The sequence below is a fragment of the Equus asinus genome, chromosome 22, assembly GCF_041296235.1.
Source record: "Equus asinus isolate D_3611 breed Donkey chromosome 22, EquAss-T2T_v2, whole genome shotgun sequence".
Taxonomy (NCBI): Eukaryota; Metazoa; Chordata; class Mammalia; order Perissodactyla; family Equidae; genus Equus; species Equus asinus.
The window spans coordinates 64,445,523-64,467,527 of record NC_091811.1 but is presented as its reverse complement, the minus strand read 5'-3'; the positions used below and the strand labels follow the sequence as shown (position 1 = coordinate 64,467,527).

Here is a 22,005-nt window from a genome sequence, read left to right as displayed (position 1 = left end):
CACCAGCAAGAAAGATCAAGATGACAGGTTAGGAGACAGTAGCAGTGAAAGCACAACTCCCTCTTCCTGTTCAACGTACCAGGGACAGGAATTTAGCCGCCAGGTGAGGAAGCCAAGCCTGGAAAGACACGGCGATCTGCACAGTCTGCTGCGGACAGAATCTGTACAAAAAGCAGGTCCCCGGACTTCTAAAACCATTGCTCTTCACGGCATCGTCTAGTACTTATAGATGCTAAAAACCATAATAGTTTTCTGTGGGTTTTTGGGGTAAGCTTAGTGGAGGGAAAGGGGAAGAATTCCACAAACTAACCCCCAAACTCCCACTGCTCAGCAGCTACAAAGGCACTTAGGATACAATTTGAAAATGGTTTTCTTATAGGTGTGTGTTTCTGAGAGGGTGGCCTCAGGCAAATGTAATAAATCTAATACTTCGGAGAAAAAAAATCTAATTTCACTTTCAAACTTGAACCTGACTTAAAGGCTTTAATATGTTGATCACCGCAACCTGGTCCCACTGAAAGTTAACAGGCATCAAAATGAAATCATTCCGTGTCTCCTCAGTGCACTTCCGTGCCCGAACACCTAGATTTCCTGTTTAATTTTACTGCTCTGGAATCAAAGCATTTCTCTATGCTTCCTCTTTACCTTCTGCTCTCTAACCCAAGGGATCTAGATCACAATTTAATGACCCTTCAAAGGAAACCTGTTGCTCATTGAGGGAGGTAACATGGCATTGTTTGCCACTGTTTCTCAGATGCTTTCTACTTCTTTCTTTAGTTAGTCTCCCTGTACTTAACTGCCACACACTGCTTACCATCTTGTATAACCCCACTGTTAGCACTTAAAAATGGAGTACATAGGAAACCCTAAAGAATCCATTGGGAATCTATTAGAAATAATCAACAATCAGCAAGAGCAAAGTTGCAGGGTACAAAATCAACTTACAAGAATCAGTTGCATTTCTATACACTAATAACGAACTAACAGAAAGAGAACTCAAGAATACAATCCCATTTACAGTCGCAACAAAAAGAATAAAATATCTAGGAATAAATTTAACAAGGAGGTGAAAGACATATAATGACAACTATAAGACATTATTGAAAGAAATCAATGACATGAAGAAATGGAATGATATTCCATGCACATGGATTGGAAGAATAAACATAGTTAAAACGTCCATAGAACCTAAAGCAATCTACAGATTCAATGCAATCCCAATCAGAATCCCAATGACATTCTTCACAGAAACAGAACAAAGAATCCTAAAATTCATATGGGGCAACCAAAGACCCCGAATTGCTAAGGCAATCCTGAGAAAAAAGAACAAAGCTGGAGGTATCATAATCCCTGATTTCAAAATACACTACAAAGCTACAGTAATCAAAACTGGCACAAAAATAGGCACACAGATCAATGGAACTGAACTGAAAGCCCAGAAAGAAATTCACAGATCTCTGGACAGTTAATCTTCAACAAAGGAGCCAAGAACATACAATGGAGAAAAGATAGTGTCTTCAATAAATGGTGTTGGGAAAACTAGACAGCCACATGCAAAAGAAAGAAAGTAGAACATTATCATTCACCATACACAAAAATTAACTCAAAACAGATTAAAGATTTGAGGGTTAAGATGTGAAACCCTTATAAAACTCCTAGAAGAAAATACAGGCAGTACACTCTTTGACATCAGTCTTAGAAGGATCTTTTCAAATGACATGTCTACTTGGACAGAGGAAACAAAAGGAAAAAATAAACAAATGGGACTTCATCAGACTAAAGAGCTTCTGCAAGGCAGAGGAAACCAGGAACAAAATGAAAAGATGACCCACCAACTGGGAGAAAATATTTGCAAATCATATATCTGACAAGGCGTTAATCTCCAAAATATCTAAAGAACTCATACAACTCAACAACAAAAAAATGAAAAATCCAGTCAAAAAATGGGCAGAGGAAATGAACAGACATTTTTCCAAAGATATACAGATGACCGACAGGTTCATGAAAAGATGTTCAACATCACTATTCAATAGGGAAATGCAAATCAAAACTACAATGAGATATTGCCTTATACCTGTTAGAATGGCTATAATTACCAAGACAAAAAAACAACAAATGTTTGAGACATTGTGAACTGGGAACCCTCATACACTGCTGGTGGGAATGCAAAGTGGTGAAGCCCGTATGGAAAACAGTATGGAGATTTCTCAAAAAGTTAAAAATAGAAATACCATATGACCCAGCTAACCCAAGACCGGGTATTTATCCAAACAACTTGAAATCAACAATTCAAAGAGACTTATGCACCCCTATGTTCAATGCAGCATTATTCACTATAGCCAGGATGTGGAAGCAACCCAAGTGCCCATCGACTGATGAATGGATAAAGAAGATGTGGGTGTGTGTATGTACATGATAGAAAACTACTCAGCCATAAAAAAGGACAAAATCATCCCATTTGCAACTACATGGATGGACCTTGAGGGTATTATGTTAAGCAAAATAAGCCAGACAGAGAAAGACAAACACGGTATGATTTCACTCATATGTGGAAGATTAACACATGGACAAAGAGAACAGATTAGTGGTTACCAGAGGGGAAGAGGATTGGGGCATGAACATGGAGGGTAAAGGGGCACATATATATGGTGAAAGACAAATAATAATGTACAACTGAAATTTCACAATGTTATAAACTATTATGACCTCAATAAAAAAGAAAAGTGGAGTACAGTTTTTTTTAATCAGGAAAAGTAAACTTGTACCTCAAGAGGAAGTCAGTCAAGTGAATAAATGAGAAAATAGAACAATGAAACAAAACTTTTTCAAACAGAATATTCTGTTGGATTAAATTCTGTGGATGTCTAAATGAGAGCTTCTAAGGACAAGACAAATACTTCTGAACTATACACACTGTTCTTCCTGTTTCTTGTTTTTCTTCCTCCACAACTCGCGAGCATCCAACATCATCACCCTATCTCCTCTCTCGTCTCTCTTCCCTTAGCTTTCACACCTCTATTCTACTTTTAACTTTCTCCTGATTCTGGCTGTAGCCAAGTCTCCTTCTGTCCTGGTCTCAGAAAGTCTCACTCATTCCTACCACTTCACCTTGACCAACTACACAGCGAGGCCTCCAAAATCAGCGTTTAGTCCTAACTGCTTCACACCCATATTCCCAACTGCTCTCGACAGTTTTCGCGTCTAGCTATGCTAAATTCTAACTCCACTGCTTACTGACTGCCCAGCTTTGCACATCTAACACACCTAGTCCCACTTCAGTTTTCAGCTATGACTTCTGCCTCCAAACTTTCCCTAAACAGGGTACCACTGTCTTCTACCAAACCCACGAGGAGGCAGCTGGCCTGTCTTTATACACCTGCTCGACTCTGCCCACAAGGCCAGCTCCTCTTTGTCAGTCCGATGAATCTACATTTGTTTTAAGGTTTATCAAAAAAAAGAAAAAAAAAAATGACCTCTTTCTCAATGGCTTTCTTAGATTGGCCTCATAGGCAAAACTGCTCATTCATCTCTCATAATATTACATTTAATACAGATGGATTAATTTGATCTCTCTCTATTAAAGTACTTACTTAACCCATCCCATCGAGTTGCTTATGACTGGCGTCCCCTGATTCTAAGCTCTTTACAAATATTGGAGGATTTTTTATTCATCTTTATAGAGCTCCCCTGCTGCCCACAGCCCCAAAAAACATACCCCTAGCACACAGGAGGCATGGAGAAGATGCGGCTGAACTGAAAACGCTTCAAATCCCCATCAGAATCAAAAACTCAAGTTCAACTGAGGGAGCGGGCTGAATGGAGAGTGGTGACCGGGAGCTCAAGCTTTTTTTAGGGGTGAGGGGAGCTGTCTGCAGCTCTGTGGGAATGCCAGTCCTGTGTTGGCATCCTGGCTTTGAGAGAAGTTGGAGATATAAATTTTTGTTTAAAAAAAAAGTACCTCATTTTTAAATGTTGGCAATCAATTTGACTTAAAAAAAAATACTGTATAAGGCAAGCAACATACCAACTAGATTTAGCCCCTAATCACTTAGGATTTATACAAATTATTAGACTGACAAGGAAAACAGAACACTCTAAAGTAGTGAAGTCCTCTAACTACTCGTAATGCTGAGTTGGAGAAACCTGGCTGTGAGGAGTCTACTAGATGGTGAAATTCTGGTTAAGATTTTTCACATTCTTTGTCAAACCCAAACAAACACATATTTTAACCTTGTTACCCAAAACCTGAAGGACAATAATGGATACTGCTACTTTGACTCAACCTCTCTGTCACATCCAAAAAAGTCAGAACTGAAGTCAATTAACTTTTACAGCTTTCAAGAACGAGATGAGTCAAACAATCAAAACCATAACGAATGTACGTGAGGAGAAGACGATGGGGTCCAAGTCCAAAGCTCACCCGTTTGAGATGAATTGTCTTCAGTGTCACTGCACACTCGGACAGAGCCTGGGAAAAACAAGTTTAATTTTTAACAGAGTCAATTCTCGGTTACTGATCCAACCTTTCTCTTTATTTCCCTAGCCACGGCTCCTTAACATTTACCTCCAAAGAAGGCATGGGGGAAGGAAAGGTATTAGGCAGATAGAATAAGTGGGTTGGGCAGAAAATGAAAAAAACAGACAAATAGGAAATGCTGTCTTAAAGTAGTAAATTATAATTACGAAATCTAGCTTTGACAAGGTCATGGGGAAGAGAGTAAAGGGCAGCTGCTTGACATTCAGTGTTTGGAAGATGATATTTGGGGAAACTATTGTAGGAGAAAGAGAAAGTTACTCTTAATGGTTAGAAAAAAACAGTAAGCCCAAGTTTTAGAATGAAAGTAGTAAAAGGAAACTAATAACTCAATTGAACTCTAAAGAATGTTTATATTATGTACACTTTCATGGTCCCAAAAAGTCTTGGTTGTTAATATTGAAAGAGCTGGATTTTATACATTCAACTTTAGCATCAGGATTCACTAAGAATCCACAAAAGGTCCAGAAAGTAACATCAACCTTTAAAAAATGAATCCTAATTTGAAATTATTTAATAAAAAGACAATGAAACCTAACATAGTCAGCCTGACATTAAAGAAGAAATTGTGAGTTAGAACACATGAGATCTACACGCGGGAAACAGAGATTCCTGGGTGCTTACCAATACTGTCTGTGCATCTGCCAGGTCAAAGGTCTGTTTTAGAGGTGCCAGGAAACACGCGGGGACAATGTGCTTATAGACGAAATCAGCGAATCCCACCGGTCCATCTTCCCCTCCTGTCGAGAGAATTCAAATTTTCATCTCGTATTAAAAACAAGCCAATTAATTCATTACTAGGGAACGTCAACTCCCAGCTCACGTCCACGTGAGGGCCAGGGTCCCGTTTCATCTCTAAGAGTCTTAGCAAACAGGCTGGGGAATGAAGTTTAAAACCCATCCCCTTACCCCAGAGTTCCACCAGCTTGGAGAGGATGATGAAGCAGGTTTTCTGGGCAATTGGATCTGGATACTCGACGGCTCCCTGAATGACAGTCACCAGTACTCTTTCCACATTCTCTGCGCCTGGAGAGGGAAAAACCTTGAGTTCAATTTCAAAAAGAACTAGAAGGCAACCCAAGGCTCTCACTTCATACACAGTAACAAGACAAAAGCATTTACAGAGCTGATAAGACCCCCTACTTTTTATTAACTCAGCTCCTAAATACTAAGCATAAAACTTGGAAAAATCACATTCTCTTGTTATCTTGCCCCCTGGATTTCCTATATAGCAAATTTCTTTGTTGAGATACACAGTCCCATTTATTTTCCATTTAAAATGGCAAATTGGCCAGTAAGACTCAATTGTCAGGTCAGTCATAGCGAGCAGCCGCCACGCTATAAGGGACCAATGAAAGAACACTGCCTCAGGAAAAAGAACTGAATACAAACGAACTTCAAGATCCCCTGCGAGAATGTGCCTCCCGCCCTGATAAGAAAAACTGTCATCCTAGGGGCCAACACGTGACCGCTTCAGACGTTCAGTGTTCCCTTCAGTGGCTCTTGCTCACACAGATGTGTAACCGGGACAAGGACCTGAGCAGACCCCTCGGGCGCCGCCTTCAGCCCGACCTTGATTTGCTATGACTTCGCTCATCCCACTGCCCGTGACTGTCTGCAGGAAGGCAAAGTAGCTCCTCCGCAGCATCTGCTTCTCCAGGGCAGCAGACTGGTCGTTGTCCTCCGCTGGTCGCAGCAGCACTTCAAAAATGGCATGGAGCAGAGGCATGAACATTTGCTGTAAAAATGGGGATACCTGTACCTGAAGGTAAGAAACAACCATCAACACTTTGGAAATGAGTAGGAAATTATTAATATGAATCTTAGAAAAAATATCTTTGGGGCCGGCCCGGTGGCACAGTGGTTAAGTGCGCACGTTCTCCTTCTGTGGCCCGGGGTTCGCTGGTTCAGATCCCAGGGGTGGACATGGCACCGCTTGGCAAGCCATGCTGCAGTAGGCATCCCAAGTATAGAGGAAGATGGGCATGATGTTAGCTCAGGGCCAGTCTTCCTCAGCAAAAAGAAGAGGATTGGCAGTAGTTAGCTCAGGGCTAATCTTCTTCAAAAAAAATAAGTGAAAAGTAAAAAGTAAAAAAAATAAAGAAAAACGTGTTTTACATACAGCCTTTCCCTAATATTTAGAATATCTATTTACATAATGTAGTTAGCAAATATCAATGTTAAAACAAAATCTACATACCATAAACATTATTGACAGCCTCAGGATTGTTAAGTTGAACCCATTTCCTAGAGTTCAAGATTCAAGTTAAAATAATAGCGAGTCAGATATATTTCACAATCAAATATCGCCATGGATTATTTTCAAATTTAAATTCCCAAGAAATAAATTCTATTGCTAAATTATAAATGAATTTATATGACTGAGCTCTCAGGCTTTACATGCCCGTGGGCCAATTTCTTAACTCTTCTGTGTCTCAATTTCCTTCTTTTTTTTTTAAAGGAAGAATTTTTGGCTACTTTTTTTTCCCCTGGGAAACATCTGCCCTGAGCTAACATCAGTTGCCAATCTTCCTCTTTTTATTTATTTATTTTCCTCCCCAAAGCCCCAGTGCACAGCTGTACATTCTAGTCCTAAGTCCTTCTAGTTCTTCTATGTGAGCCACCACCACAGCATGGCTACTGACAGACGACTGGGGTGGTTCTAGGCCAGGAACCGAACCCGGGCCACCGAAGCAGAGTGTGCCAAACTTTAACCACTAGGCCATCAGGGCTGGCTCTCAATTTCCTCATCTATAAAATATAATACCTATCTCCAAGGGTTGTTACAAGGATCAAATAAACTAATGTATAAGAACATGCTTAGAACAGATTTTGAAGATAGACAGCACTAAGTGTTAGCCATGTTTACTAGCCAGCTTATACTTGGCTTAAATTTTGCTGTATATAAAACTGACTTGAGTACACTGAATTACTTTTAAATTCCTGCTTGGGCACCCAAATTACGATGCCTTTTTTTCCTTTTTTTTATCTCTTTAGATATTTACTACTCAATGCTGCTTTATTTGCTTTTCTAAAGCAAAAGCACCAGACTAAGCATTTTCTTCTGCTGCACAGAATAGGTAAGGTCTGTTTTTATTAAAACGTCTGTGTGTCAGGCAGTGTTGTAGACTCTGGGGATGACAGAAATACACATGATCCATGCCCTCAGGTAACTCATATTTTTAAAATACCAATGGGCAAATGACAAAATATATCTAAAGATAAGTACATCTGATCTTTGGGTCGGGAGATTCCGAGCTCTGAAGGTCTGTGGTACCTTGAATTTGGCTGTGATCTGGTTGATGAGAGGAATGAGCTCCTGGAGGTCTTTCGCTTCGCAGTCTTTGAGCATGTGTTCTGACGCAGATGGGATGAAGGGAAGAACTTCTTCCTCTAGGCAGATAATCATGCGATGGAGGAAAGTGCGGACTCCACTTCTGAGAACATCCTTTTGTAAGGGACAACTGAGTGCTGGCAGGAATGTCTGTAAACAGTCCAGATAAACTTCGGAACAGCCACATTGTTTCACAGTCTGCTTGTTGCTGAAAGCTTTGCTGGTTCGACTATATAAGCCAATCAGGTAAGTAATTTTAGTTTATTCTTTAAAAGTTTTACGGAGTAATCCAAAACAATGCACAACAAATTACAAAACTGACAAAACGAAGCAGCCAATTCTTTATTTTCCATATCACAATTACATCCATCTTTATGCTAATATGGTTATTTGTAAATTATTGCTTCCAGTTACCAGAAAGGGCACAAATTAAATTAATGAGATATAGTTAATACAATTCCTCTAATGTGAGTCCACTTTAATGTTTTACTAAAATCCCACTGATAGAGTATGTAGAAAAGAGAATAAAAAATCTACTTACAATGACTAGGCTGTGCTAGACGATCTGCAAACTACCCATTTAAATACAGAATCAAGTTATTTATACAACCTCTAGTATTAGCTTTTGCACTGAAGTCTCCTGTGAAGCAGTTTCTCTATATAGCTTCGAATTAGCAATCGATATAACTTTCATGCTGTTATTGTTTGCCGGTAAAAAGTATGGGGAGAGAAAACCAGCAGCTTGGGTGGTCTTCAGGACACAATGCAACAGCTAAAAAGAAGCCTCAGGACCTGCTCTTTAACGTACCAGGACGATCCAAGACGTCCTAACACGTCATTGGTAAATAAACACTTCAGCTCATCCCCTTAAACACACCATCAATTTATACCAAAGAAGCCAGAGGAGTTAAGGTCTTTAGATAGCTGTCAATCCAGAAATGCCAAATGTTATGTGATCTATTCCCTTCTTCAGCGAAATATTCTAATTCACTGAATTTAGAAAAGGAATGTTTAGATAATTCTCTGGACAATGCAGTTTCGTAAACATGGATATGTGTGCCCAATTCTAAGAGATCCAAGTAAATGGTTGTGTGTGTGTAGAGACCATCACCTTACAGTTTTAGCTGCAATCACACTCACCTGGCAAATCCAACAGCATGATTGAGACAGTCAGCCAGAGACGCCTGTCTTTCTTCGTCTTGTGCCAGCATCAGTTTTTCTAACAGAATTTTAAACTTCTCCATGAGTGGAGTCAACAGATTCCTCATTAACGCTTGCTTCCGCTCTGCTGGGTACTCACTGTTAACAATCAGCACTCCAGCTGTCTCATAAATAAAGAGCTGATCATCGCTGCTCAGCAGAGACTGGTAACCATTCTCCTAAAAGGAAATTCAGTCTTATTGAAGTTTTTCTTTGTTCAGTTCCTCTCATTTAAGCAGAGTCAGTGCAAGAGGGACAGGAGATGTAATCTATCACATCAACACATAAGTAGGCCGAGTACTTATAAAAACAAATTTTCTCCAGGGCCAGCCCAGTGGCATAGTGGTTTGGGTTCACATGCTTTGCTTGGCAGCCCGGGTTTCTCAGGTTCAGATCCCGGGTGCAGACCCATCACCACTGGTGAAGCCACACTGTGGCGGCGTCCCCCATAAAGCAGAGGAAGATGGGCACAGAGGTTAGCTCAGCGACAATCTTCCTCAAGCAAAAAGAGGAGGATTGGCAACAGATGTAAGCTCAGGGTCAATCTTCCTCACAAATAAATAAATAAATAAAATTTCTCCCAGGACCATACAATGGAAAGAAAACTGAATTAGAGGTCAAAAGATCACAGGTCTAATGCTACCCCTGACAAAACTTTGCAAATGGTCACATAAGACAATTATTAGTGAACCTTCTGACTTGTTTTCTTTCATAAAATTCTTATTTGTAAGATTACAAGGCAAAAATGAGGTGTACAAATGTGCTTTGAGTGTTAGTACAAAGGCCACATAGTTAATATTTTAAAGTGTGTTTAAGAGTTGGATAACAACAAAACCACACAATAAATACACACACACACGTGTTACTTTAGAACATTTGAAAATAAGACTTCAAATGAAAATAGATCTCATTCAAGCACGAGCAAACGTCCCACATACTGGTTAATTTTTATTAATGAGTTTTGCCATTTTTTACATTTATGCAGTCAGAGAGGCCAAGCGGAGGGGGAAAATATCAAAGGCCCCTCTAGGTCCAACACTAACGCTCCCTGTTAAGAAAAACCTAGTCTTAAAACAGATAAATTTTATGGCAGTTTTATTATAAAAGAATTCCTCGTCTCTTAGAAGAGAAACGTCCCTATTTAGAGGTAACTAAAGCATTTATCAAATACCACTAGGACTAATCTCTGCCCTAGGGGTTGAGACACAAAGATAAAGCAGCTACTCAAAAAATGGGTACTCATGACCATACTGAGCAGTCAACATTCAGTAAAAGCAATGTGATCCAATCTTTTCATCACTAAAAAAGATTACAGGTTCGGTAAAAGTCCTTGCCTATATGTACTGTATGAGAAACACGAAAAATTTCCAATATCACTAAGATTAAAAGGCTAAATATGGCTTCTTAAATGCCTAAGTCTTGGATCAGTGTGAACTGCCAAGGAAAACTAGCAGAACCAGGTGAAATACTTATTAATGTGTAGGTTTCTAGAGTATGTAGGCAAAAATAATTCAACCATATATTTCACCAGTAACCTTTCATGCAGTGCAATTATATAACCTTTGCACTCTAATTACTGACATTTACTTAAAAGAATGACAAACTATTATTTCATGTTTAACACACACTTTTCAAGTGGCAGCTCTAGTAATAACTTATCAAAATGAAAAAAAATTAGTCAATGTCAGTATTTTGCTTTACACAAAAACACGCCTCAGTCAAAACGTGCTTATAAAATTCTCAACTTAAATCTTTCTAGTGAAATGGATACCAAAACATTCAGATCAACCAACATAAATTTTTTTTTACCCCAAGCCTGAAGATACACAGAAACACTTCAGTCTAACAGTAGCAGTCACTGAGAATGGCTAGTATGATCATAGGACGAAACCAAGAATAATTTAGAACTTGCATTTCTCCGTCTCCAGGAGATGCTTCACCAACATTTAAGAGTATGGAGAGCAGATCATATCTGACACTGCCAGATTTATCCATCAACTCTTGACCCTTTTCTATTTCTATTACTAGGTTTTGCTTCTTATTATATCTCAACAGAGTTCTGGTAACCCTTGCACACCCACTCCCTTCATTAAAAAAAAAAAAAAAAGTCCCCAAAGGCATTAACTCTGAAGGCTAAAGGCATGTGCAGCCTCGGTATCTGGAGAAAACCTGTAACTTGGAAGAACAGATACTCACAGGCGGAGAAAGCTCTAATAAATCTTGTATTCTATTCAGAATATCCTCAATGAATGGATTCATTTGTTTACTGAATAAAGGCAAAAAGGAAAATCACAATTACTTACATAATAGTGCTTGAAAAATTGCTCAAATACCAAACTCCCCTTTAAGGCAGAACTAAAAAAAGTTCAGTTCTAAGCTAATCACATGTAATGATTGAGACTAGCTATGATGTTTATAAATTACAACCTTATAAGCCTAAGAATAAGCACCTTTCATACTGAAAAATGGTACTAGTAAAGAACAATACGGTACAAAACAGATTAGGTTAAAAATGTATTTCCAAGGAGTATATTCTTCAGAATTTCAAAGAAGGCATCCAGTGACTCTTGGCGATAAAAGTGCTGGTTAAGTAACTAATGTCATTAGTGATGAGAGGTGTTCCATATAAGGGTACGCAAACAGATCACTTTTTATTGAGGAACCAAGTACCTGGCTAATGAGAAGGAAAAGAAGTCATAACATCATGATACAGAAAAGAACCCCTGATAAAAAAGCGCCTTAGAAAATAATTTATGTCTTATTCAATAATTTTAAAAATGAGAATGAAACCTAATAGCTGAAATTTTGTACTTACTTGAGAGATTTGACAAATCTAGAGAAGAGGTAAGCAGTTCTGCTCCGCACTTTTGCGCTAGCATGCCGCAGACCCCTGTGATCTAGGAAAGCCATCTGCGGAAAGAGAGGCGCCCTTAGTCCTTCTGCACTTCCCTAAGGCTTGCTCGCTATTGTCTTGATGTATTTCGTTCACATCAAATTGCACTTCCCAGCTCCAGGAAGGCAGGAACCAGGAATCTGTAGCATTCCTCCACTACACACAAATAAGCCCTGAGGCCTGAAGACTTGTTCAGACGCCTGATTACACAGAAACCGTCCGTTTTAAAGAAATGGAGCTAGGGTTAGTTTCAGTGTGTTCAGGAGTTTTTGAGAGCTTTTAGTTCTGGAAAAGGTTATAAAAGAAGATAGAATACTATCTGCTTATTAGCTGAAATACATGGAAAACAATAAAACTGAGAGGACAATGAATACTTACTAGTACACATGGAATGTGCTGAGGTTCAACTGTGAAGAACTTTTCATATCTAACAACAGTTTCAAAGAACTCCAATGTCACAGATGTATGCTGATAGGAACTAACTCCTGATGTTACCAACTGGAGCAGGAAAAAATGAAGAAATCTATCCTTATTTATTGCAAAATCAAAATGCCCCAGTATTAACAGATGCTAAGGTATAACAATTAAGGAACTCCCATTAGCTTATAGTGAAAACAGAGTTATATTCAAAATAAATTATCTTCAGTATACTTACAGTTCGCATCATATCCTGCAAAGCACTAGCTTTTGAAACATCACCTGAGAAGTGAGCACCATGAGATACTGGAAGAGCTTCTGCCAACATATACAGCAATCTTATTGCTACTTCCACTTCCATAAACCGTGTAGTCTGCCAATTCCTACCAAGGTATAATACGTCAGTGAGATCTGAACATAAACTTTCCATACAACTAGTGATGCAGAGGATAAAAAGACACCAACAAAAACCTCTTTAATTATTAAAAAGTCACAGCAATTGTTAATTTTGCCAGGCAACATAATTTACATCACAATGATGTAATCCATTTTATTGTTTATGTTCCAAAGATGAGTGTTTCCCCCAAGGATCATGATGAATCAGAGACAATATAAACGCACTGTTTCAGACACATATATAAGACCTTAATGAGTAACCCAGATTAATAAGTTATGTGAATCACCTATTGCAGACCACCATCAGGGAGGAAAGGAGAGAGGCAATTTGTTACAGAACAGTAACAAACTTACTGCAGTGTCGAACTGAACACTCTGCGCACAGAGGCCAGCAGTAACTCTGGGGAAACTTGAGCGAGCCTGTCCAACAGCAACTTCAGCTGTTTTCTATACTCTACAAACATGGCTTCATCTTCACCCTAAGATGTGTTTTAAAATTCTCATTTTAAAAACTTAAAAGACCTTAAAATTGATGTAAATAATAAGTTCTCATTAGTTTTCTGCACTTACACACTTAATGCACACATTTATTTTTTCCTCAGTATTTATTTATATAGGAAAACTTACTATGCTTAGTAGCCTTTCCCCTCCTGCTAACGATATGTCTTCCTGAAGACAGCCCTAGACCCCGAAAGCCTAAAGCCAGAAAAAGCACAAGGAGGAGATCAAGGACAAGAGTCTAGAGCTACACGGGGTTCCCAGCGGGCTTTGTGAGACCTTTGGCACCTTATTTATACTCCCTGTATCCCAGTGTCCACTGTAAAAACAGTAATATCATATGATCGAAGATGTTATTTGTAATGAGTCTGGCACTTTGTAAGGTGCTATGTGTTCGTTATCACCATTATCCTTTTACAGTCCAAAAGTTCTGAATGCCTGAGGTGGGAATAGAACACTGCAGCACACAGCCAAACAGTACACGCCATGATTGAGTTGCTAGAAAGCACCTGATGACCCTTGTGTTGGATGGGAAGCTGAGTGACTGGCAACCCTGCACAAGACTTCAACCAGAACAAGTCCAGACAGTTAAGTGCCTCATTCCCACTCTCCCAACAGACACAGGATCTGAGGTCCACCGACCAGCCTCAACTCAGCACTCATACCAAATACAGAGGGAGATATAATCACCAACAACATTGTAAATATTTCACACAGTTCAATGCTACAAAGTGTTTTCAAAAGGGTTGTTTTTTAAAAAGGGACAAAATACGAAAAATGAAGAATTATCAGGCTTCCATTAATTTCACCTAAGGTCGAGGTCAATATATACAAGACTAATTTTTGAAATACCTCTTGTTTCAAAGGACCCTAAAATAACCAAAACTTGAAATATTAATTTGATGTAAATAAACAGTAAAATTAAAACTGATTTCTCCTCTACGTGAAATTCTTACCTCGTTTTCAAAGTTATATTCTTCATCATAAGTCAATTTTTTCATAACGGCCAGCATGATTGCCTAAAATTAAGAAAAAAATATCTTTCCTCAGTCTCCTTTAATTCGATATCCTTTGAAATTAAGCTATATTTCAGTGCAGATTGTGACAGAGATTCTGTCACTGGTTTGAAAGAAGCAAGAAGTCCATTACCTCTACATTAGCCTTCTGCTGATCCGAGAGCATGGTGAGCTGTTGAAAAGGAAGCAATAGCTTATTAGGCTTCCTAAAGATATACTTGCTTATCAGAACATTTTTCTGATCAGTTAAGACCTTCTAAGACATGCACACAACCTTCTGGAGTGCACGCTGGCAGCCCCTTTAGGGACTTACAATGTACCTAACCTAAGACCCAGCAACTCTGCTTCTGGTAAATAACTTGACATGCAGGTAAAGACATGTAGACAAATGTGATTTTTAAAGATACTTATTATGTATTCAGCAGAGATGCAGGTTATGGGACAGTGAAGTATGATTTCCCCTTGTTTTTAAACAAGGAAAAACAAGCCTAGAAATCCACTGAGATAATAAAGAGTGGGAGTAACAATGGTGACTTTAAGTTTTTCATACCTTTCCGCAGGGCCTAAAATTTCTTAGAGTATGCATGCAGACGTGTGTTATAACAATAGAAGAGAAGCTAAACTCAGTTTGGAAAAAAACTATTTTAAGTTTGCCTTGATTCAGCTAATCCAATGTAAAGAAAATAGGAATGGCTCTTTCATCTAACGTCATAATGAGAAGCTACTGATTCTTTAAAAGGCTACACGCTGGGCCAGCCCTGGTGGCCTAGTGGTTAAGTTCAGCACACCCTGCTTTGGCGGCCTGGGTTTGGTTCCGAGGCACAGACCTACATCACTCATCTGTCAGTGGCCATGCTGTGGCGGTGACCCACATACCAAAAGAGGAAGATTGGCAAGAGATGTTAGCTCAGGGCCAAAAAAAAAAAGACTACCTGCCATAATAAGGAGATTAATACCATCTACATTTTAAGTTCTTATTGAAAGCAACAGTCTAGGGAGACATTTTTAATTGTAAAAAGTTGTTTTTAGGGGCTGGCCCCATGGCTGAGTGGTTAAGTTTGTGCGCTCTGCTGCAGGCGGCCCAGTGTTTCATTGGTTCGAATCCCGGGCGCGGACATGGCACTCCTCATCAAACTATGCTGAGGCAGCGTCCCACATGCCACAACTAGAAGGACCCACAACGAAGAATATACAACTATGTACCAGGGGGCTTTGGGGAGAAAAAGGAAAAAAACACAATCTTAAAAAAAACCCCAAAAAACCCCACAAAAGTTGTTTACAAGAAATGATGAATACGTAACTAAAATAATGAACCATGTTTAACAAATTTCTATTGTATTTACAAATAAACACAGATTCAAAATGAAAACATAACCTAAACCTATGACTAATTCTGAAGCTTGTTAGTCTAGTGAATTTTAGAACCTGGCCATTGCTGTTTTCTGGCTAAGAAGTTTAAAGAAAAAAAAAAAGATGGAAATATAGTAATATTTAACAGTAAATATTGTTAGGTAGTAGAATCACAGGGGTATTGTCTTATTTTCATTTTCCTGTATTTTCCAATTTTCTATGGCTCTTCTATATTATCTACCAGACGAAAAGGTTAAAACAAGGATTTACCTGTTTCAAAATATGGAGATAATCATAACAAAATCCAATAATGTTGGAAGAGATGTCATCATCCTCATGAATTAAGAGCTGCAACATTAGTGCCACTTTTGTTTCGATAGCTTGCAGCGCCTCTTGAGCATTCTTGATGTCACCATTCTTAATTAACTTAGTCCAGCTGGCTATCAATGACTGTCCCATTCCATTTACCAGCTTAGAAAATCTGGCCAGGAAGTCAACATCTTCTTCCTGTAAACAATCCAGACAGACCTCGGGTGAAAACCACCCCCTGAGAGTAAGAGGGACAACTCTACACTCCAGTGTGAATCAAGTGACAATTACAGGATTCAATTTCACACTCACAGTAGACGTTTAACAACTCTACCATTTTGACTGGGGGATTTTTAGAATTTGAATTCTTCTACTATTATTATGCACTAGTATTCTTTAAACACCTATTTCTAATGATTACAGTCCTGGAGTCATTGCCAGCTTTATAAAAGCTTTAAAAAAAGAGATCTGTGGTTTCAGAACTTTCTCTCAAAACTGTTCAATTTAGTAAATATGTCTAATAAAGTTAATGCTGTCATCTTACGGAATATGTAAGAATTTACAACAGTCCTTTCTGACACTATTCAACTTGAGCCTGAACTATGCTGCAAAGAGATGGGACTGCTATTACGATTACCTGCCTATGATCATACCAGCATCAGAGCCAGAACACAAACTCAGATTATTTTCATTAATTATCCTTATGATGTTCTCCTTCATAAGGGAGAGGAAAAGGAAAGAGATTTCACCTTCACCATTTTAGGTTTTTCACCAGGGACTAAATAAGACAATTATTAGCAAGGTAAGAAAACGCTACCATTCATCTGTGAGCCAGGAAAACAGGAGGGCCGTATTACTGACATAGCAGCCGTCCGAAGATTTCTCAGTAATTCCTGATCGCCGTCACAGGTAAAATCAAAATACAAACCTACACAGTCCGCTCCTAGACTACTAATTCACCACACTTAGAGCCCTCGGTCTGTCAGGCCTAAACTCTCACAGCTCAAATGAATAAAGATCCGAAAGCATGATGAGAATATTCGTAATTACTGAGTCTAATTTTGCTCAAAATGCACAATCAGGTACACAGCACAGTCCCTCGCTGCTTGAAGCATGCTCCACGGACCAGCAGTTTCAGCATCACCTGGGAGTTTGACAGAAATGCACACTTGCAGGCACCACCCCACATCTGCAAGTTTAAGAACCGGTGTCATCTATTGCCCCTAGCAAATGCTACAGATAACATTATGGCTTTCTGGACACAATGTTTCATTATTATAATCTAAAGGAGAGTTGCCAACATTAAAAAAGGAAAAAAAAAGAAAAAATTAATTACTATCTATCCTAGTTTGTTCTATCTTCAAAACTTTTACATAAATTTACTGACCTGGTCAATGCTGAAAAACCCAGCAGACTGTAATACTTGACACAAAGACTCTACCAGTTTCATTTTATCAACAGGATCCATTCCTTTATTTACAATTTCAAATAAACAGTCACACGCTTCTTCCCGCAGAACTTCTATTGACATATGACCTAGCAGCATATTTATAAACCTGGCAATGGGGGGATAATATTGTTAGAACATTTTCAAATTCACGAGTTTTACGTACTGTATTTTGCAGGTTTCTAGTTTAAAAACCTAGGTATACCCACCTATCATTGGCTATGAGGGATAAGTCTATCCAGGAGACATAAGCCCCAACTACTTCAAGGCACTGACACGTCACTTCTGAATTAGTATACTGATAATTCTGTAGGATTTGGTACCATGATTCCACCAAGTTTGGAATGCACTGTTCCCTCATGGTATCTTTTATTAGCGTATTCCTACGAGCCTCCTGAAAAACAAAACAAACACCTTAAACGCAGTCAACTGGATCACCTCGGAAAACAACGTCTACCATCCGAGGAGCCGCACACAGACACGGCCTCACCACTGAGCTTCCAGACTCCTTAGCACACTCCCCGCCACATCGCCCCATTTATCAGCTGAGATCATATCCTGTGTCCTTTCTATTTGCTCATTCTAGTCTACTCCTCAGTGCCAGACCTAATTTCTTATTAAACCACAGACTATAAATAAGCATTGCTCAGAAAGTTTCTCCTCGATATTATGCAAACATGATAAGCTACTTAAGAAAATGACAATAACTTAAATGCAGGATATCCTTTAAAATTCTACATGTTTGACATACAATGACCTTAAATTATTATATATTTGAATTCAGCTATTTCTATTATGTTCTTTAAGAATAAGGAGAAAGTCGTATCGGGTAATGAAGAAACAGAGAAAGGCTAAGGCTCTGTGACTGGGAACTCAGAAGGCCTGGCACTGACTCGTGAGCAATGCTTCCTCCTCGCTCAGTGGCTACAGAGCAGGAGTCAGTGCAGACCACATTTCTCCACCGATTCACAGGAGAAAACCGATTTGTGAATTTCACTGGAAAAAGCGCTTGCCTCGTTAAAAAACCTAAGTGATACTCTATCTTCAACCTAGACCTGGGAAAAGAAAAACCCAAGTTTAAGTTCCTTTGTAAAACAAAAGTCATAATATTGGGTAAATTTATAATTATTCTTAAGAAAGTTCATCTTAAAAAAAAAAAAGACTTCCTGCTCCTTTTATTATATGCCCATCAGCTCCTACAAAATCTACATTAAAAACTAAAAATTAACGGGAAGTCACTTGCCTCTGATGTATGCACTACATCACGATCCACCAACTCTGAATCAATAGCCATGAGGATCCGGAGGTACAGATCTACTCCCCTGGAATTTAGGCCCACTACTGAGAGAATGTCGAAAAAAAACTTGGGCCATTTCGTGAGATACTCTGTAACAAAGAGCAAGGCAAAGACCTGGGCAGCCTTGTTCCGTATAAAGGTCTTCTCTGGCTGGGGATTCAGCATCTGACAGACAGAGGAATAGCCCATGAAATTAAACGTACATTTCTGACTCAAACACATTGTTTTCCTGTTTATCATTAACAGGCAACAACCCACCAGATGTCAACGAGGTGTACGTTAGCTGTGCAACAAATATGCTTGAAAATTACAAAATAATTCCGTGGCAAGAAGGAGAACAGTCAAGCCACCAAGATGCTAACGGTACTTCTCATTCTCACACTTTGAGAGAGAAGTTTCATGTGCAGAGTTTTACTAGTTCCTATAATTTCTTCAAAGAAGAAAAAAAAATTCAATTTTTTTTTTCTAGCTGCTTGCTCTTTAAGGAAAATAAAAATCCTAGCTACACAGCTGCTTTATGTTAGGATTAGCTAAAATTAGTGAAAAAGAACATACTGTGAACTCTAGTGGCCCCTTGGTGAAGGGCTGTTGGTGAAGGGGCTGTCTGGGGGGCTCACCTTTAAGAGTGAACAGAAAGGCCGCTTTTGTCAAGTAATGAAAAAAAAAATTATATTTTAATACCAAAATTTCCGCACTGTCACAGAGAACATGACAGTTTCACTTACTGATATAATTTTAAATTATCACTAAATTTTCATCTACCCATGATCTTCAAAACCAGCACTTTCTAAAAAACCTATGAGATCAAATGGAGGATAAATGATCCATGTTTGTGAAGTTGCAAACTCTTGCAAAAATAAAAATTTAAATATCTGGTAATTTGAGACACTGAATGAAATTACTGTTTTACCTGAGCTTGAAGCCAAGATATGAGCGTCTCCCTAATTAGTTGTTGTTGAATAGTAGTTAGTTCTGAATATCTGTTCAAAATAGAGAAGAAAAATAATAATGGCTATATTTGATACCTGTGGTTTTAAAAAACACCAGCCTCATATATTTGAAAGGGAAAATTTGTAGAGCATTCAATTATCTAAAATTCCCTAAAATAAACTGGTAATGTCTCTGACCATTACTTTAAAGAAAAATAAAGGGGCTGGCCCTGCGGCCGAGTGATTAAGTTCGAGTGCTCCACTGCAGCGGCCCACGGTTTCACTGGTTCGGATCCTGGGTGTGGACACAGCACCGCTTGTCAGGCCACGTTGAGGCAGCATCCCATATGCCACAACTAGAAGGACCCACAACTAAAAAATATACAACTACGTATTGGGGGGATTTGGAGAGAAAACGCAGGGGGAAAAAAAAGGAAGATTGGCAACAGTTGTTAGCTCAGGTGCCAATCTTAAAAAAAAAAAATAGAGGTGGGAGTGGCAGGTGAGGTATCAATATTAATCTTAATTTGATTTGTGCTTCAGTTCATATTGCAACAAAATGGCAGCTACACAATTTTTCAAATGGAAACATGTCCATGCTCTGAGGTCTCTGGTTTACAGAATAAATCAAGAGGCAAAGCAAGGGTCCTCTGAACAGCAATTCATTGCTTTTGCATGAGGCAGGGGTGCTGAATACAAGTGCCCACATGGCCACTCAACTCCAGCGCAGAGCTGTCACGTAGGGAAACGGGCTCGGTGCTGCTAGATCTTCTGATTTTCCCAGAGAAGCTGGAAACCTGTTTTTTCCTGTTAAATGGCTGGATTTTTATAGGTAACCAACAAACTCAGTATTTTTAAAACACTTTGGGATAAATCAAAACACATCTATAAACTGATATAACATCCACTGTCCATTTGCAACTTGTATTATGATTTCCCCAAAGAAGAGAAATACTATCTAGTTAGTTAGTTAAAGACTAGTTAGCTAAAAACTAAAAAAGCGGCAGCTCCCTAGAAATCTCAGTCAAGCAGTGAGAAAAGCCTTACTTGTATTTAACTTGATGTTCTAGTACTTGAAAGCAGAAAAACTTTATGTGATCATCACTGAAAAAGAAAAATAGTAAAATTAGATAAGCAGGCTATGAGTTGGTGAAAACAAATGAAAGCCAAAATATTAATGACTAACACAGTCAAAACATTTCTTTTTTTTTTGAGGAAGATTAGCCCTCAGCTAACTACTGCCAGTCCTCCTCTTTTTGCTGAGGAAGACTGGCCCTGAGCTAACATCTATGCTCATCTTCCTCTACTTTATACGTGGGACGCCTACCACAGCATGGTGTGCCAAGTGGTGCCATGTCCGCACCCGAGATCCAAACCAGCGAACCCCGGGCCGCTGAGTAGCGGAACGTGCGAACTTAACCGCTGCGCCACCGGGCCGGCGCCAAAACATTTCTTAAAGTAGACAGTCGGCTTTTACCTTTTTCATTTATTACATTCATATGCATTTGTCTAAAAAGCTGAGCACTTAGTGTCTATTATACAATATTCAATATTTCCATTAAATCTGGTGAGCAGAATATCCAAAAAAAATTAAGATGCACTTTAAGCATAGTGCTTTGCAAACAAAGGCATTCCCCCTAAATTCCAGATGTTAGGATTCTTAGAACAACTCCTACATTTCACAATAGAAAGACTAGGTGTAAAATGACAAATGGTAGAACAGCCAGACACGGAGTCCAATCAGAGATGGTCATGAAGCTCATCTTCAAGTCAACCCTATACAGTTATATTTTACCCAGATCCAAAACGAGCAGGGCACCTGGACTGGCAGTCCAGCCTCAAAATTCATACAGAAGCCCAAGTTACAAACATACTGCCTTTATAAATTGGGGGCAAAAACCAGTATCCACCAATTATCCACTTCCAACTGTCTCTCTAGGGGTGACGCAGATTGGTAGTAAACCAGCTACAAAGTCCCTTTAGTGAACAACAATCTATTCAGCCAAAACAGATGGTTTGGCCAGGCTTAGCTAAGGAATTTTTCACATATAAAGCTGGTCAATACAGAAGGGAGATGTTATCTTAATTAAAACTACAGGAATTAATCAATTTCACACATAAGAAGATGGAACTTAATTTTTTAAAAGTTTTTTTAAAATTAGGTTTAATTCGCATCTCTTCTAAGACCTTAGGGTTTCTACTCTTATCATGGATGACAGTGAAGCCTTAACTAATTATACAAGATTTAGATTTTCCACTCAAAAAATAAACTACAGGATGCCTTTAATTAAAAGTTGGCCCTTGTTTACCCTAAGACGCACAGTAGATGTTCTCAAAACCAACTTTCACTAAACTGGGACACTTGGTTTCGGCTATAAAACATAA

The 22,005-nt window shown here is 38.9% G+C and overlaps 1 protein-coding gene across 4 annotated transcripts in view; it reads right to left on the bottom strand.

The window, feature by feature from the left end:
• The window catches only part of XPOT (exportin for tRNA), a 36,260-nt gene that overhangs the window by 5,742 nt on the left and 8,513 nt on the right, over positions 1–22,005 (bottom strand). For 2 of the 4 annotated variants that reach the window (XM_044755754.2, XM_044755755.2), the window contains 19 exons: positions 20,668–20,724; positions 19,602–19,671; positions 18,638–18,856; positions 17,604–17,788; positions 17,335–17,503; positions 15,909–16,145; positions 14,422–14,460; positions 14,229–14,291; positions 13,129–13,253; positions 12,617–12,761; positions 12,340–12,459; positions 11,884–11,978; positions 11,265–11,334; positions 9,009–9,247; positions 7,812–8,097; positions 6,107–6,296; positions 5,444–5,560; positions 5,159–5,274; positions 4,421–4,468 (listed from right to left, as the gene is read on the bottom strand). In XM_044755754.2, coding sequence (XP_044611689.1) covers positions 4,421–4,468; positions 5,159–5,274; positions 5,444–5,560; positions 6,107–6,296; positions 7,812–8,097; positions 9,009–9,247; positions 11,265–11,334; positions 11,884–11,978; positions 12,340–12,459; positions 12,617–12,761; positions 13,129–13,253; positions 14,229–14,291; positions 14,422–14,460; positions 15,909–16,145; positions 17,335–17,503; positions 17,604–17,788; positions 18,638–18,856; positions 19,602–19,671; positions 20,668–20,724 — 2,590 coding nt within the window. The remainder of the gene's footprint in view (positions 1–4,420; positions 4,469–5,158; positions 5,275–5,443; positions 5,561–6,106; positions 6,297–7,811; positions 8,098–9,008; positions 9,248–11,264; positions 11,335–11,883; positions 11,979–12,339; positions 12,460–12,616; positions 12,762–13,128; positions 13,254–14,228; positions 14,292–14,421; positions 14,461–15,908; positions 16,146–17,334; positions 17,504–17,603; positions 17,789–18,637; positions 18,857–19,601; positions 19,672–20,667; positions 20,725–22,005) is intronic. The other 2 variants (XM_044755756.2, XM_070494910.1) reach the window with 1 other exon arrangement.